We start from the raw sequence: 13,435 nt of genomic DNA on the forward strand, positions 1-13,435 counted from the left end.
AGAGTCCCGTGCTTCCCTGGGTGCACCCTTCCCCTCCAGCGCCCAGCATGAAGCGAGCACAGAGAAGGCACGAATTAAAAGAAGAGAACCTGGACAGGGAACGAAGACCAGAGCTCCAGCACTCCCCTCCAATTCCAGCAGCTGCCCCTTAGAGTCACCTGGTGGGGCAGGGGAGGAGGGAAAAAAGGAGGAGGCCAATGCCCAGGCCTCTCTAGACTAAACTGAATCCAAATCTCTAGGGTGAGGCTGGGTATTGTTCCTACCCAGAATGATCCCGACGCATATCAAGAATTAGAACTTTCTGGAAGACTCAGGTCTCCCTCCCCCCACCCAGGTGCAGTGGGTGAGGCCAAGTCCCTCAGGAGGCTGTGAGTGCTCTTTAATACCCCACTGCGTGTTGCATTGATTGGAGGAGCCCTTTCTAGCTTGCTAAGTACTTTCTCCGCGTCAAGTCAGTCATTCATTCATTATTCATTCAACAAACATGCAGCAGAAAGTGCCAGGGCCACAGAGATGAAGCTCCAAGGTGTGTGGCAGAGACAGACTTTGGACTGACAGATTGATGAACAAGGTGTGACAGGGCTGCCCCCAGAGTCCCGAGCAGAACCAGTCAGGGGCACAGAGGAGGAGGGTACTGAGCAGGTGTTAGGGAGGTCCCCTGGTCTGGGTGGTACCGGCGAGGCAGAAGGCTCCGGTAGGCACTTACAAAGGTGTGGGTGGCAGAGGTGGACTTGGTCCTGCAGCGGGCAGGGGGTGAGGACACACAGATGTGAGGAGGGACAGTGGGGGACTGCAGACGGCCTGGCCTGGGCACCTCGTGGCTTGGCTGGGATCCTGCAGGAAAGACCGAGAAGGGATGAAGAGAGAGGTGAGAGGAAACCCAGGAGACTGTGGGGTCCTCAGGGTGGGGAGGGGAGGGGAGAGATTCAAGCAATGGCAAACACAAATGATGATAACAACAGCCAAGGCCAACTGAGGGCTCATTCTCTGCTAGAACAGTTCTCAGAATTTTTAAAATAAGCATGAACACCATTACTCTTCTCAATAACCTGTGAGAGGAGTACCAGAGTGATCATCCCATCTCACAGGTGGGAAAACTGAGACTCAGAGAAGTTACGTCATTTCCACTGGTAATGACTGGGGGCAGAGATCTGATGGTCGGGGCTCCAGGGACCCTGCCCTGACCTACCCCCACCAGAGCCTCAGCCAAGGGGACTGGTAAGATGGTACCCCAGGAGAAAGCCCCGGATTCTGCAGTTGGCATTCCATTGGCAGGCCCGGTCAGAGCAGCTTTGGGACAGGGAGTGGTGTTGAGTATCACAGGGCCAGTGCGGAGCAGAGATCAGAAGGACATGGACTAGTAGTCCCAGCTACTCAAGAGGCTGAGGCAGGAGAATCGCTTGAACCCATGAGGCAGAGGTTGCAGTGAGCCAAGATCACACCACGGCACTCCAGCCTGGGCGACAGAGCAAGACTGCGTCTCAGAAAAAAAAAAAAAAAAAAAAAGAAAGAAAAAAAGAAAGAAAAAAAGAAAAAGGACATGGGCCAGAGAGGAAGAAGGGGTGAGGAGGATGGGATGAGAAAGATTTGGTCTTGTTTGCAGGGCTGGAGAAAGGGCCAGCAAGGGAGGTTGATGGGGTGGGGGACCTCATACAGACAGGAGGGTGGGCAGGAGATGCAGAGCCCAGGGAGCAAGGTTGGCCTCAGCTGGGGAATTAATGGAGGGAAGGAAGAACTGAAGCAAAAAACCCCGGCAGCTTGGAAGGCCCGGGCTTGAGCCTCACTTCTCTCTTGCTGCAGGACACATCTGGCCCTCGGCCAGGTCTGTGTGGACCCTCCTCTGCTGGGGAAGAGGAGATTTGCAGGAGTTACTAGGGGGAGAGGAGGAGCAGGGGGAGCCCAGCAGGAAGGAGAAAGAGACAGAGAGACAGAGATACAGAGAGAGATATAGAGAGATGAGGATCCGGAGAGACTGAGAGAGCTAGGAGCAGAGATAGAGACAGAGAGACACAGAGAGAGAGTCTTTGACAGAACTGCCTATTCTCTCCCTGCTGTCAGGGACCCAGTCTGAAGGATGAGCCTCAGAAGGGGCTGGGGGACAGCCACTCTATCCCACCCACCACAGAACTGGCAAAGGAGGGACTAAAGGGCCTCCAAGCAGGGCACCCACCCCCCAGATTGCCAGGTGCCCTGGTTTCAGGGCCATAGGGTCAGTTTAGCATCTCAGAGAAGGACGGGGCCTCCACCTCTACCACCGCCTGGGGGCAGGAGGATGCTGACCCGGGACAGCCCCCAAGGACCCCTGAGTGGCGCCTTGACCTCTGGCTGCAGGGCCTAGAGCCTGGTGCCTGCTCCCTCTACTGAGCCCCCGCCCTCCTGACCTCCGGCTGCCACGTGGCTGCCTCGCTGTGCCCCGCCCTCTAATCACCCGCTGCCTAAGAGCTGTGCCCTCCATCTTCCATGCCTAACACCCCACCATTAACAAAGGGCAATGTGAGGCCATGTGTCACCGAGAGAGCTTGGGAGGAGGGAGAGAGGGTCTTGGGCAGGGCTGCGTGTGGGACAGATCCCCCCCAGCCATGTCAGTCCCTGTAGTCCCTGGCGCTGGCCTTTCTGGGGCACGGCGCAACTCTTTCTGGTGCAGAATATGTGGAACCCCAGAGCGGGAGTGTGGGCCCCCCACGCCCTCACGTGCTCATTCACGGGCTCCGGAGGAGACAGCCTGCCCAGACAGAGGCCCACTGGCAGGCGCGCCGCGGAGCTCCTGCGCTCACGCTGGCAGGCCCGTGTGTGCGCACAGAGGCGCCCTGGGAATGTAGGTCACCGGCTGGAACGCTTCGAGCCTGGGGTGCTGGTGATCCGGCCATCCAGCACACGCTTCCAGATTGGACAGAAATCCACCCCTCCTCCACCTGCCTCTTCCCCCGCTCTCCAGAGACAATCTGACCCAAAGCTCCTCAGGCTTGTGTTTTATCTTCCCCAGCATCCCACTGGCTGGGGCTCTGTCCACAGGAGGGGGCGGGGCTCCTCGTCCACCTGGGTTCTTCTCTGCGACTGTCCCTGTGCTGGGCAATGCGGAGTCTACAAGACATGGAGGGATGTATGTGGCTCCCACCTTCAAGAGTTCTAAGGTAGAGCCTGAGAGGTGGCCTCGGACCAGAGGCCAGTCGTGGTCGAGGGGGAGAACAGAGCAGCAGCTTTGTCGGGGCCAGGCTGGCTTCCTGGGGGAGGCAACAGGACCCTGGTTGGGCAGTTGAATGAGGGCTTATGCAAGCCTGGGAAAGGGAGTAGTTCTGAGCCAGGCGCCATGGCTCACGCCTGTAATCCCAGCACTTTGGGAGGCCGAAGCGGGAGGATCACGAGATCAAGAGATTGAGACCATCCTGGCTAACATGGTGAAACCCTACCTCTACTAAAAACATTTAAAAATAGCTGGGCGTGGTAGCAGGCGCCTGTAGTCCGAGCTACTCAGGAGGTTGAGGTAGGAGAATCACTTGAACCCAGGAGGCGGAGGTTGCAGTGAGCTGAGATGGTGCCATTGCACTCCAGCCTGGGTGACAGAGCGAGACTCCATCCCCCAACCCCCTCAAAAAAGGAAGTGATTCTGACACACGCTGGGAAAGCCCCAGCAGCTCCCCTCCCTCCTCCTAGAATCCAGGCCTCTCTCAAAGGTGACTGTCACTGGTTCCTCTAGAGATAGCCACTGGATGGCCCTGTAGGCCCTGCAGACACAGCAAACCCAGAACATCATTCCCCTCCACTCCCAGAATCTGCCCTTTCACCCAGGTCCACCCTCAATGTGGACACCAACATCTCCTGCCACACAGGCCAGAGATCAGGGTTATCCTGACTTCTTTCTTTATTTCACTGTGGCTCACCAAGCAGCTCACAGCCCAGAGATGCAGACAAGCAGTAAAGCAATGGACTTTACTCGTCAGAGTGTACTGGGATAGCAGAAAGCCCAGGGAGCCTAGGCAGCCCATACAAGCTTGTCAGGGAAGGCTTCCTGGAGGAGGTGACCTGAGCTGAGACTTCAGGATGGGCAGGATCTTGGAGAGGTAGTAGGGAAAGCTGAAATGGAAGAGTGTTTCAGGCAGTGGTGACAGCAAGTGCAAAGGTGATGGAGAGAGAGAGAGGCACATTCAAGACAGAAATTAATTCACAATGGTGGGAGTGGTGAGAATGAGGGTGTGGCTTGGAGATGAGAGCGGAAGTGTATCTGCAGGGTCAGACCATGAATGGCGTTAAGCCCTGTTAATGAGTTTGGACTTGATCCTGTCGCAGCAGTGGGCCCTGTGCAGTTTTTTGAATGCCTATGAGTGGCTCCTTCTGGCTGCACATGAAGGCTGAATTGGGGGGACAGGTAGAGATGGGGAGCCCCAGGAAGAGGCAAGGCTGCTGTGCAGGTGTCCAAGGTGGGGCCTGGCCTGAAGTGGGGACTGGGAGAGAGTCGGGGTGGATCTCTGGACTCTTAGGAGGTAGCATGGACCGTAAATGGGTCTGGTTTCATCCTCTCTGACCTCCATCTTCCCATGATGTAACAGGGCATGGACAGGAGGACTTCGGGAGACCCTTCCCCTGGGGTCTCCCCACACCTTGGCCATTTGCTATTTGTTCCAGCCTCCCTAGGCTTCCAGAGGTGACACCTTGGGAGGAATCCCAGCTGGGAAGACCACAGTTCTGGCTTTGGAAGGCTCAGAGTGGGCTCAGTAGCCCAGGGCATATCCACCCAGCAGAAGGAACAGACTGGGCAGTGGGAGCTGGACTCTGGATATCCTGCAGCCAGCCCAGGGAGGCCAGTAGGGGAAGCTGGGGACACACTGGGCCTGAGGCGTGGGGATCACCTGCCTCTTTGGAATAGAGAGGGCTGCTGCGGCCATCCGGCAACCCGAGTATGAGTCAGGCACCGTTATTGGAGGACTGATACTCAAGCAAGTGTCTTCATTTCTTCTTCTATAAACTGGGAATTCAGCAATATGCCAAGCAACACATTCGGTGGTAGGAAAGCTCAGGGGACCCGGGCGATGCCACTGACTGACTGAAGGATCTGCGATTTGGCACCAGGTCCCACAGTGGAGGAGCCAGCCGGAGGCGGTGGCTGTCCAGGACCACAGACCAAGGAAGGACCTGTCCTGCTTAGTCCTCCCCGAGAGGAGCCCTGCATGGCGGCTGCTGCTGTCCCCATCCCTCCGAGGCTCTGATAATCAACTGGGCTGGCTCTCGAGTCACACAGAGGCAGAGCGGATAGAAGCCCAGGTCTGGGGTGCTGAGTGCGGTTCAGGAAGTGAAATGTCCGCGTCCTACGCACACAGGCACTCCCTCCCTGTCCCTGTCCCTCTCTCTGGGGACACCAACTCCCCTCTCTTGAGCTTTATCCTGGCTCTTCCCCCCCCAGCTCCAGGCATAGGGGCTCCCTCCTCACCAGCCACCCCCACTGCAGCCTCAGCCCCTGACCTTGTTATGAGGCCAGCTGCTCAGGCTTGGGTGCTGAAATGACCGAAGCCCCTCCCGAGCTGGCCTTTTCGTTCTTCTTTATTGTTCATTCTTCCTGATTGAGCCTTTTCCCAGAGTCTCGGGGCAAGGGGAGGGGGTGCGTGGCTCTACCACTCATCCACCTGCCCAGCTGGGGAAGTTTGGAAGCCCCTGCATGGCTGGTCAGCAGAACTGAGGCTCCCCTGGGCATGGGAAAGGGCCCTGGATTGGGGACCAGGAGACCCAGAGGGGTGGTGGAACCGGATGAGAGTGGAGAAAACGCTCAGAAGTCTGGGAGTCCTGCATTTGAATCACAAGTGTTTCTCACTTGCTGGGGGCAGGGCCCTTCTAAGCCTTGATTGTCTAATCTGAGCTATGGGGTTGTCCTTTCATCTGTGAGGAGTCAGTGGAGAACATTTAGCAGGGAGCCAGGCATACAGTAAGTGCTCAGTAAAGAGGACCCCAGCTCTGCCTCCTTGGCCTCGTTTTTTTTACTTATGGAAGGGCTCCAGGTGTGAATGTGGCTTCTCTTCCTTAATGTTCCTGTGAGGCCCAGGCAGCCTGGTCTAGGAGAGAACCCTTGTACAAGATGGAAGGAATCCAGATTCTGGCATCCCTTCCCCATTCCGGGCAGGCTGGGTTGGTGTCAGTTTCACAGATGGGGAAACGGAGGCTGGACAAGGGCCCAGGGCTTTGGCTTTGGCCCCTGCTGAGTTAGCTGAGTGCAGAGCCAGGAGGAGGCCTCAGAGGAGGGCAGCCCTAAGCAGGGGAAGTGAGATGATGAATGGCCAGCAGTGGCTGGACACAGAGCTGTTATTTTTTATGATTATTATCTATCTGTTACCAGTTGAAGCAAATCCCTTTGCCTCTCAAAGCAAGGCCCAGGAAGTTATGACATCAGACCCCCTGATGACATCAGGCTATTTTGGCCTCAAATTGTCCTCTCTTTAGCTCAACCCTGTCCCACAGCAGCTTCTGTTGCTCGCCTTGCCCAGCGAGCTGACATGGCTCCCGCCACATCTCTGAGCTGCTTCAGTGAAAGCTCCCCGGGAGAGAGGATTTTCCACCCGCACAGGGAGGGGCCTCCAGGTGGCAGCTTTGGCACACAGTGGATGGCTCTCAGGACTGCAGCAAAATAAAGATTTCAGGCTTTGTAGCTGGAGCGAGCTGGGTTTGAATCAGTGCACTCACTGTGTGATCAGGGCCAGTCATGTAACCTCCCTGGGCCTCAATTTCCTTGTCTGGAAAATGAGGCTAACTGCAACCCACCAGATGTGTTTCAAGGATTCAGAAGACAATGTAGCCCAGATGCGGTGGCTCATACCTGTAATCCCAGTACTTTTTGAGGCTGAGGTGGGCAGATCACCTGAGGTCAGAAGTTCGAGACCAGCCTGGCCCACATGGTGTAAAACCCTGTCTCTACAGAAATAGAAAAATTAGCCAGTCATGGTGTCTCACGCCTGTAGTCCCAGCTAGTCAGGAGGCTAAGGCAGGAGAATCGCTTGAACCCAGGAGGTAGAGGTTGCAGTGAGTGAGATCGCACCACTGCACTCTAGCCTGGGTGACAGAGCGAGACTCTGTCTCAAACAAACAAACATACAAACAACAACGACAACAAAAGAAAAAACACTGGGCACAGTGGCTCACACCTGTAATCCCAGCACTTTGGGACGTCGAGGCGGGTGGATCACCTGAGGTCAGGAGTTCGAGGCCAGCCTGACCAACATGACAAAACCCCGTTTCTACTAAAAAATTCAACATTAGCTGGAGTTGGTGGCACATGCCTGTAATCCAAGCTACTCAGGGGCTGAGGCAGGAGAATCGCTTGAACTCAGGAGGCGGAGGTTGTGGTGAGCCAAGATCGCGCCATTGCACTCCAGCCTGAGTAACAAGAGCAAAACTCTATCTTAAAAAAAAAAAAAAAAAAAAAAAGACAGTGTAGATAAAGTGCCTTTGGATCCTGATGGAGTAGGTGCTTACTGAGTGGTGCTGTTTATTATAGCTATAGCACCTGGAAGTTTACAAACTCACATCCACCTGCTTCTCTGCTGGGGTCTCCCAACAACCCTGGGGTGGATGCCCATGCTGGTTGTCATCAGGAAGAAATGGAAAATTCTGAGCTTCTGAGCTGCCTGCTCCACTTCCATGATTTTCAAAGCAACCACCCTCTTCTGGAGGGTTTATCCCAGCAGGCAGTCTGAGCCCAACCCCCTCCTGAACGAATCACAGACAACCCCGGACAAGCGTCCAGCCTCGCACTCTTTTACCTCCTTACTCCTCCGGAGCTCCAAGACCACCTGGAAAGCAGGCAGGGCAGGGCTGCGTCTGCCCGTTTGTCAGATGAGGAAGCTGAGGCTAAGCCAGAGCAGGAACTTGGTCCAGGCCACCCAATAACAGAGAGAGCTGGGATGAGGTGCAGACCTGCTCTCTTGGGGCATGGGGCCCAGCACCCTCAGCTGACCACTAAGGAACCAGAAGTCCAGAGCTGGGGAGGATGCCTGAGGATGTGGAGCAAGTTAAGGGTGATCTCCAGCTCGTGCCGCTCACTAATTCACTCACTCTGGCTCACTCGCTCATTCAGTCATCCACTGACTATGTACTGAGCGCCTTCTCAGGGCCAGTGCTGTGTGACACCCTGGGAACCCAGTGGCAGACGAGATACAGCTCCTGCCCTCAAGGGCCTTATAGTCTCACACGGGAGTCAGGCTGGTGAGCAGGTGATGAAAACACACCCTGGCAGAGGATGCACCAGGCACTGTCAGCAGGGTACGGGTAGGAGGCGGTACCTGTGAAGTGGGAGAAATAGCAGGACTCCAAGAGAACCCGGAGAAAGTACATTTTTCAGGGCAGGGCTTTTTCTCTGCCCCTCCCTTGGAAATCGCAAGGCAGACAGAAAGACGTGCTTCTCTGAGCTGGACTTTTCACACAGCTCCAAGGGGCTGGCACCAGAATGGGGGGCAGCCACATCTTGTCTGGCCATCACCCCATTTACACCTGGGGAAACTAAGGCCAATCACAAGGGCTCTGCAGGGGTTAGTGCCAAGGTTCCAAACTCTCCTCTTCTCCTCACCTTTCTGCCTCTGACTGTCCTGTGAAAGAAACCTCTGTGCCCGTGTCTGCTCCTCCCTGCTGCCATGTCTGAGCTCTTCTTGGCCTTTAAGGGGCTCCCACCACCAGACCACCCAGTAGGGCTCTGCGCAGTCCTGCCTGCTCAGAGGGTCAGGCCTCCAGAACTTCACCAGTAGCTGCGGATCCCCTACCACACCATGGTCAAACCCTTTCGGCCTCTGAACTCCTGGTGGATGCAATCAAAGCTTGGCTCTTCACCAGACAGAAGGGTGCTTTGCTCAGCTTGAAGCAGGGAGAGGTGTCCAGAGCCTCGCCCCCAGCTCTGCAGCTCCCAACCCTTCCCCATCAATGTTCCCGAGCCCCCTAAAGGAGCTCAGCTTGCCAACCCCTGACCAAGACTGTAAGTATCAGAGATTGCTCCAAAGCATCACCAGTCTCCACGCCTTTGCGCCTGCTGTTCCTTCTGCCCTGGAATGCCTTTCCTCGCCTCTTCGCCTGCACAAACTGCATTCGTTCACTCATTCATTCAACAAGCATTTGTTGGATGCTTACTCCTGACAGTTGGAGAACTGTGCTCTAGGGATCCAAAGAGCTTAGAGACTGGCGGGAGACGCAGGTGAAACACATCAGCATGCAATAGTGAGTAGAGCACATGTGAACAGGTCCATAAGGAAAAGCCAGGCTAAGAGACAGCGGGATCTAATCAGTTCAAGACCAGCCTGGGCAACATGGCAAAAACCTGTCTCTACCAAAAATACAAAAAATTAGCTGAGCATGCTGGTGTGCACCTGTAGTCCCAGGTACTCAGGAGGCTGAGATGGAAGGATGGATTGAGCCTGGGAAGTGGAGGTTGCAGTGAGCCGAGACTGCACCACTGCACTCCAGCCTGGGTGACAGAGTAAGACCCCATCTAAAGAAAGAGAGAGAGAGAGAGAGAGAGAGAGGGAGGGAGAGAGAGAGAGATGGGCTGACTGTTGTGGCTCATGCCTGTAATCCCAGCACTTGGGACCCTGAGGCATTGGGATCATTTGAGCCCATGAGTTCCAGACCAGCATGGGTAGGAATACTCCATCTCCACAAAAATTTTTTTAAACATTAGCAGGGTGTGGTGGCATACGCTTATAGTCCCAGCTACTTAGAGGCTGAGGCAGAAGTATCCCTTGAGCCTAGGAGTTCAAGGCTGCAGTGATCTTTGATTGCATCATGGCAAAATATTATTATTATTTTTGAGACGGAGCTCTGTCATCCAGGCTGGAGTGTGTGCGATCTTAGCTCACTGTAGCCTCTTCTTCCCAAATTCAAGCGGTTCTCATGCCTCAGCCTCCCAAGTAGCTGGGATTACAGGCATGTGCCACTACGCCTGGCTAATTTTTTGTATTTTTAGTAGAAACAGGGTTTCACCATGTTGGCCAGGCTGGTCTCAAACTCCTGGCCTCAAGTGATCCACCTGCCTTGGTCTCCCAGAGTGCTGAGATTTCAGATGTGAGCCACTGCGCCCAGCCTTCTGTTTTAATTTCTGTTTCTGAAACCTTTGCTGTGTAAGTCACCTTGTCTTTGTTATGGCAGCCTGAGCTGACTGATACAGAGGGAATCGTTGACTTCTTCAGTGGAGGAGTCACCTCTGCCAGGAGGCCTTTCTGGAATCCAAGTGTGGGGTTAGGGCTTCCACAATGCCTTGACTTCCGCCATCAGAGCATCTGCATCTCTCTTAGATTAGCCTAGGAATGTCACAAGGTTTGATTTGCTCTTGAACCAAAGCCCAGTCCACAATCTGAAGGTAATTGTTAAATGAATGAATGCAGAACCAGGGCTCAGACTGGGAAGTGACTCGCTGAGGCCACAATTTTCCTTTGCTGCCCTGACCCAGGATGGCCTCTCCTTCAGCCCTGTACCCCTGAGGCTGGCTAGGTGGAGACCCTGGCTGGGAAAGCCAGAGCCCTCTCCAGCTGGGCCTGGGTTTGCTCCCAGAGAGCGCCTGGGCTCCACTCCATGCCTGCCCGTCCCTTTCCTAAGGCCCCCTCTGTCCCTTTCCTCTTCCTCTTGAATCCCTTACCTCCCTGCCTGGCCAGCTTCCAGGAGATCAGCAACCGGCCCCGTGACAGGCCAGGACAAGGGGCTGATTGTGCATGGGGCCTTTCTGTGAGGGTGCAGGCAGCCTCAGTTTCCAGCCTTGCCCAGCCCAGAGGCTGCTGCTAGCAAATCTGGAGGACAGCAAGTGGGGACTCTGGGTTCCTGCGACATCCCTGGCTGGGGCTAGTCCCCTCACTCCCTCACCTGCCTCTTAAAGGTCAGTGCCCTCCCTAAGGGAGCATCCAGACATCCAATGAGCCCATACCCATCCTGATGCCAAGCTTCCGGTGAACAGCTCCGGAGGCAGGCAGGCCTGTCCCACACCCCTAGACTGTCTGCCCCCAGCCTCCCCAAGGACCACATCACTCTGAATTGAGTCTAGGATCATTTGTCTGTCTCCCATTCCAGACTGGGAGCTCTTCCAGGGCAAAGGCTGCTCTATTTTTCGCCCTCTCTCCTCCCTTTCTCTCTGCTTCCATTCACGAAGCATCAACTATTTGTTAGGACTGAGCTCCTTGTGCCGCAGCCCTGATCCTGACATGGGGCTTGGTGCATGGAGGTCACTCTGCATGCATCGACTGCCCCCGACTGCCCAGAGATGCCCGGTCTGGGGGCTGGGCCTTGGTAAGCTTCCCTGAGGGCTGGAGCTCCAAACGTGGCAAAGGGCCCCTCTCCCTGGAAAGGGCTGAGCTCCTGCAGGAGGAAGGAAATTTGGCCTTGAATCTGTGCCAGGCAGCCAGGCCTGGATGGGGTGGGGGGACATCCAGAGAAACAAGAACTTGGCTTTCTAAGTAGAATTGTGGTCTCAGGAGGACCTGACCCCCGGAAGGCTGACCTGAGCCAGGCTGGGATGAGGTCGCCCCGCAATTACCACCTCTTCCGAGGCCAGAAGGGCCTTCTCCCTGCTGAGTCCTAAAACCTGCTCCCGAACGCCCCATGCCCAGCCTCCGTCCCTCGGCCACACTCTTGTGTCCCTCCTTGGTTGTCCAGAAACGGCCAGGCCATGCTGGGCATCCCAGCCAAAGGTGAGCTGTCTGGCCAGGCTGAGCAGCGCAGGAGCTGAGGTACCGTATCCCTGGAGCCCCAGGCCTGCACAAACCGCCTGAAGGAACCCTTCTGAGTCTCATAAATCCCTGTTCCAGACTCTCTGCATGGGCTCTGTCCCAAGCAACTTTTCCCCAACGAAGCATGCAGGGCTTCCAGTGGCCTGAGCAGCTGCACAGGGGCAGCTCCCCGGTGGCAGCCACTGGGGCCCTGTCACACAGGGAGTGCTTTCGTCTCGAGCCGTGGCCTTTAATTACAGGGTATGTTCCTGTTGCCTCTTCCGTCTATATTTATCTGCAGGATCGCACTAATTGAATTCCCCACCGCACAGGGCAGGCCTGGCGAACAGCGAGGCAGGCAGACAGGCAGGGGGGCTGCAAAACTTCCTTCCTTTCCTTCTTGACCAGGAGCAAAACAGAAGCAGCTGAGAAACTCTCTCTCCCTCCCCTCGACCCTGTCAATGCCCGGAGCCTGAGGGGCTTCCCGCTCCAGGGACCCTCCAGCCCTGAGCCTCATAACCCAAGGTACCCATGGGTCCCGAGACCAGACAGTGCCCAGATGCCTGACCCCCTCCCCGCTTCAACTCAGATTCCTACAGCAGAGAAAAGTCCTTTGAGCAGCGACGCTGAAACCCCCAGCTCTGCACTTTGCCGGCACCGTCTTACCGTAGGAGTCGTCTTGGTCCAGGAGGGAGTCGGGCTCCATGGCGTGTGGGCCCCCAGCCCCTGGCCCCACCTGATTTATGAACCGAGGCTGTCTCCATGAGCGTCTGGGTTCCTCCTTTTGTATTCCATCTGGCGGCTTTTCCAACTAGATGACTGGGTATTCCTGCAAGCAGGCCCCTTTCCAGCCCTCGCCTTCATACAGTACATTTAAAGTAGCAGTAACCTCTTTTTCCTCCCCCCGCAGCCTGGCTGGAAACATTAGAAGGGACTGAGGCAGCGAGATGTCTAAAATAGGAAGACGCCGGGACGGTTGGCCTGGCTGCCCGCGATGCTGGCTGCGGGGATCTGGCCCAGCTGTGCAGATGGAAAAGCTAAGAGGTGAGGCTGACGCGGGCTTAGCATCTGGAAGCCGGCTCTGGGGCCCAGGGGGTGTGCGGAAAGTGGGGAGCTCAGCCCTCCAGGGGAGGGGTTGGGGGGTCTGCTCTGTTTACCCCCAGAGCCCAAACCCCAGGGGCTTCTCCCAGGCCCTGCTGGAACCTCCCACTCAAATCTGTTCTACAGACATTTCCCGCAGTGTGGGGGATGCAGAAATTGACTCATCCATCCATTCAGTTAGTCACTAAATATTTTTTGAGCATCTAGTCCACACCAGACACCGTGCCCGGTGCTGAGTTTGCAGCAGGGAGCGAGGCACAGTGCCTGGCTTCTTGGAGCTCACAGGAAAACAGGTCATTGCAGTGCAGCTGCAGGAACACAGAGAAGGGGTGCCTCACCTGGATAGAAGAGGTGGTCAGGGAAGGCTTCCTGGAGGAATGGGCACCTAAGCTGGGGCCTAAAGGATGAGCAGGAGTTAGCCAGGTACAGAAGGAGGGAGTGGCCTGATGCAACAGCCTTGAGGTAAAAGGGTGCATGGGGCGTTCAGTGTCCCCCAGATAAGTTCCAGGTGGTTGGAGCAGAGCAAATGAGGTGGGGCTGGTGAGATGGGACAGGGGAGCCAGGAGAGAGGCAGGAGTGGGTCAATCAGGGCTGTGGGGATGGGCCCAGGCCTGCCCTGAGGAGGGTCCGTGAGAGTGACATAACCCAGATTGTCGTTTGGGAAGGCCTCCCTGACTACC

General features: G+C 55.9%; 1 protein-coding gene across 1 annotated transcript in view; it reads right to left on the reverse strand.

Annotated features, from left to right (window-relative positions):
- Positions 1 to 12,572, reverse strand: part of DAB2IP (DAB2 interacting protein) — a 214,115-nt gene extending 201,543 nt beyond the window's left edge. The window contains exon 1 of the mRNA XM_064378350.1: positions 12,321 to 12,572. Coding sequence (XP_064234420.1) covers positions 12,321 to 12,360 — 40 coding nt within the window. The 5' untranslated portion in view covers positions 12,361 to 12,572. The remainder of the gene's footprint in view (positions 1 to 12,320) is intronic.
- Between the last annotated feature and the right edge of the window lie 863 nt (positions 12,573 to 13,435).

Source organism: Aotus nancymaae, unplaced genomic scaffold, assembly GCF_030222135.1.
Source record: "Aotus nancymaae isolate 86718 unplaced genomic scaffold, 86718_ANA_hifiasm-v0.15.2.pri h1tg000003l, whole genome shotgun sequence".
NCBI classification, from domain to species: Eukaryota; Metazoa; Chordata; class Mammalia; order Primates; family Aotidae; genus Aotus; species Aotus nancymaae.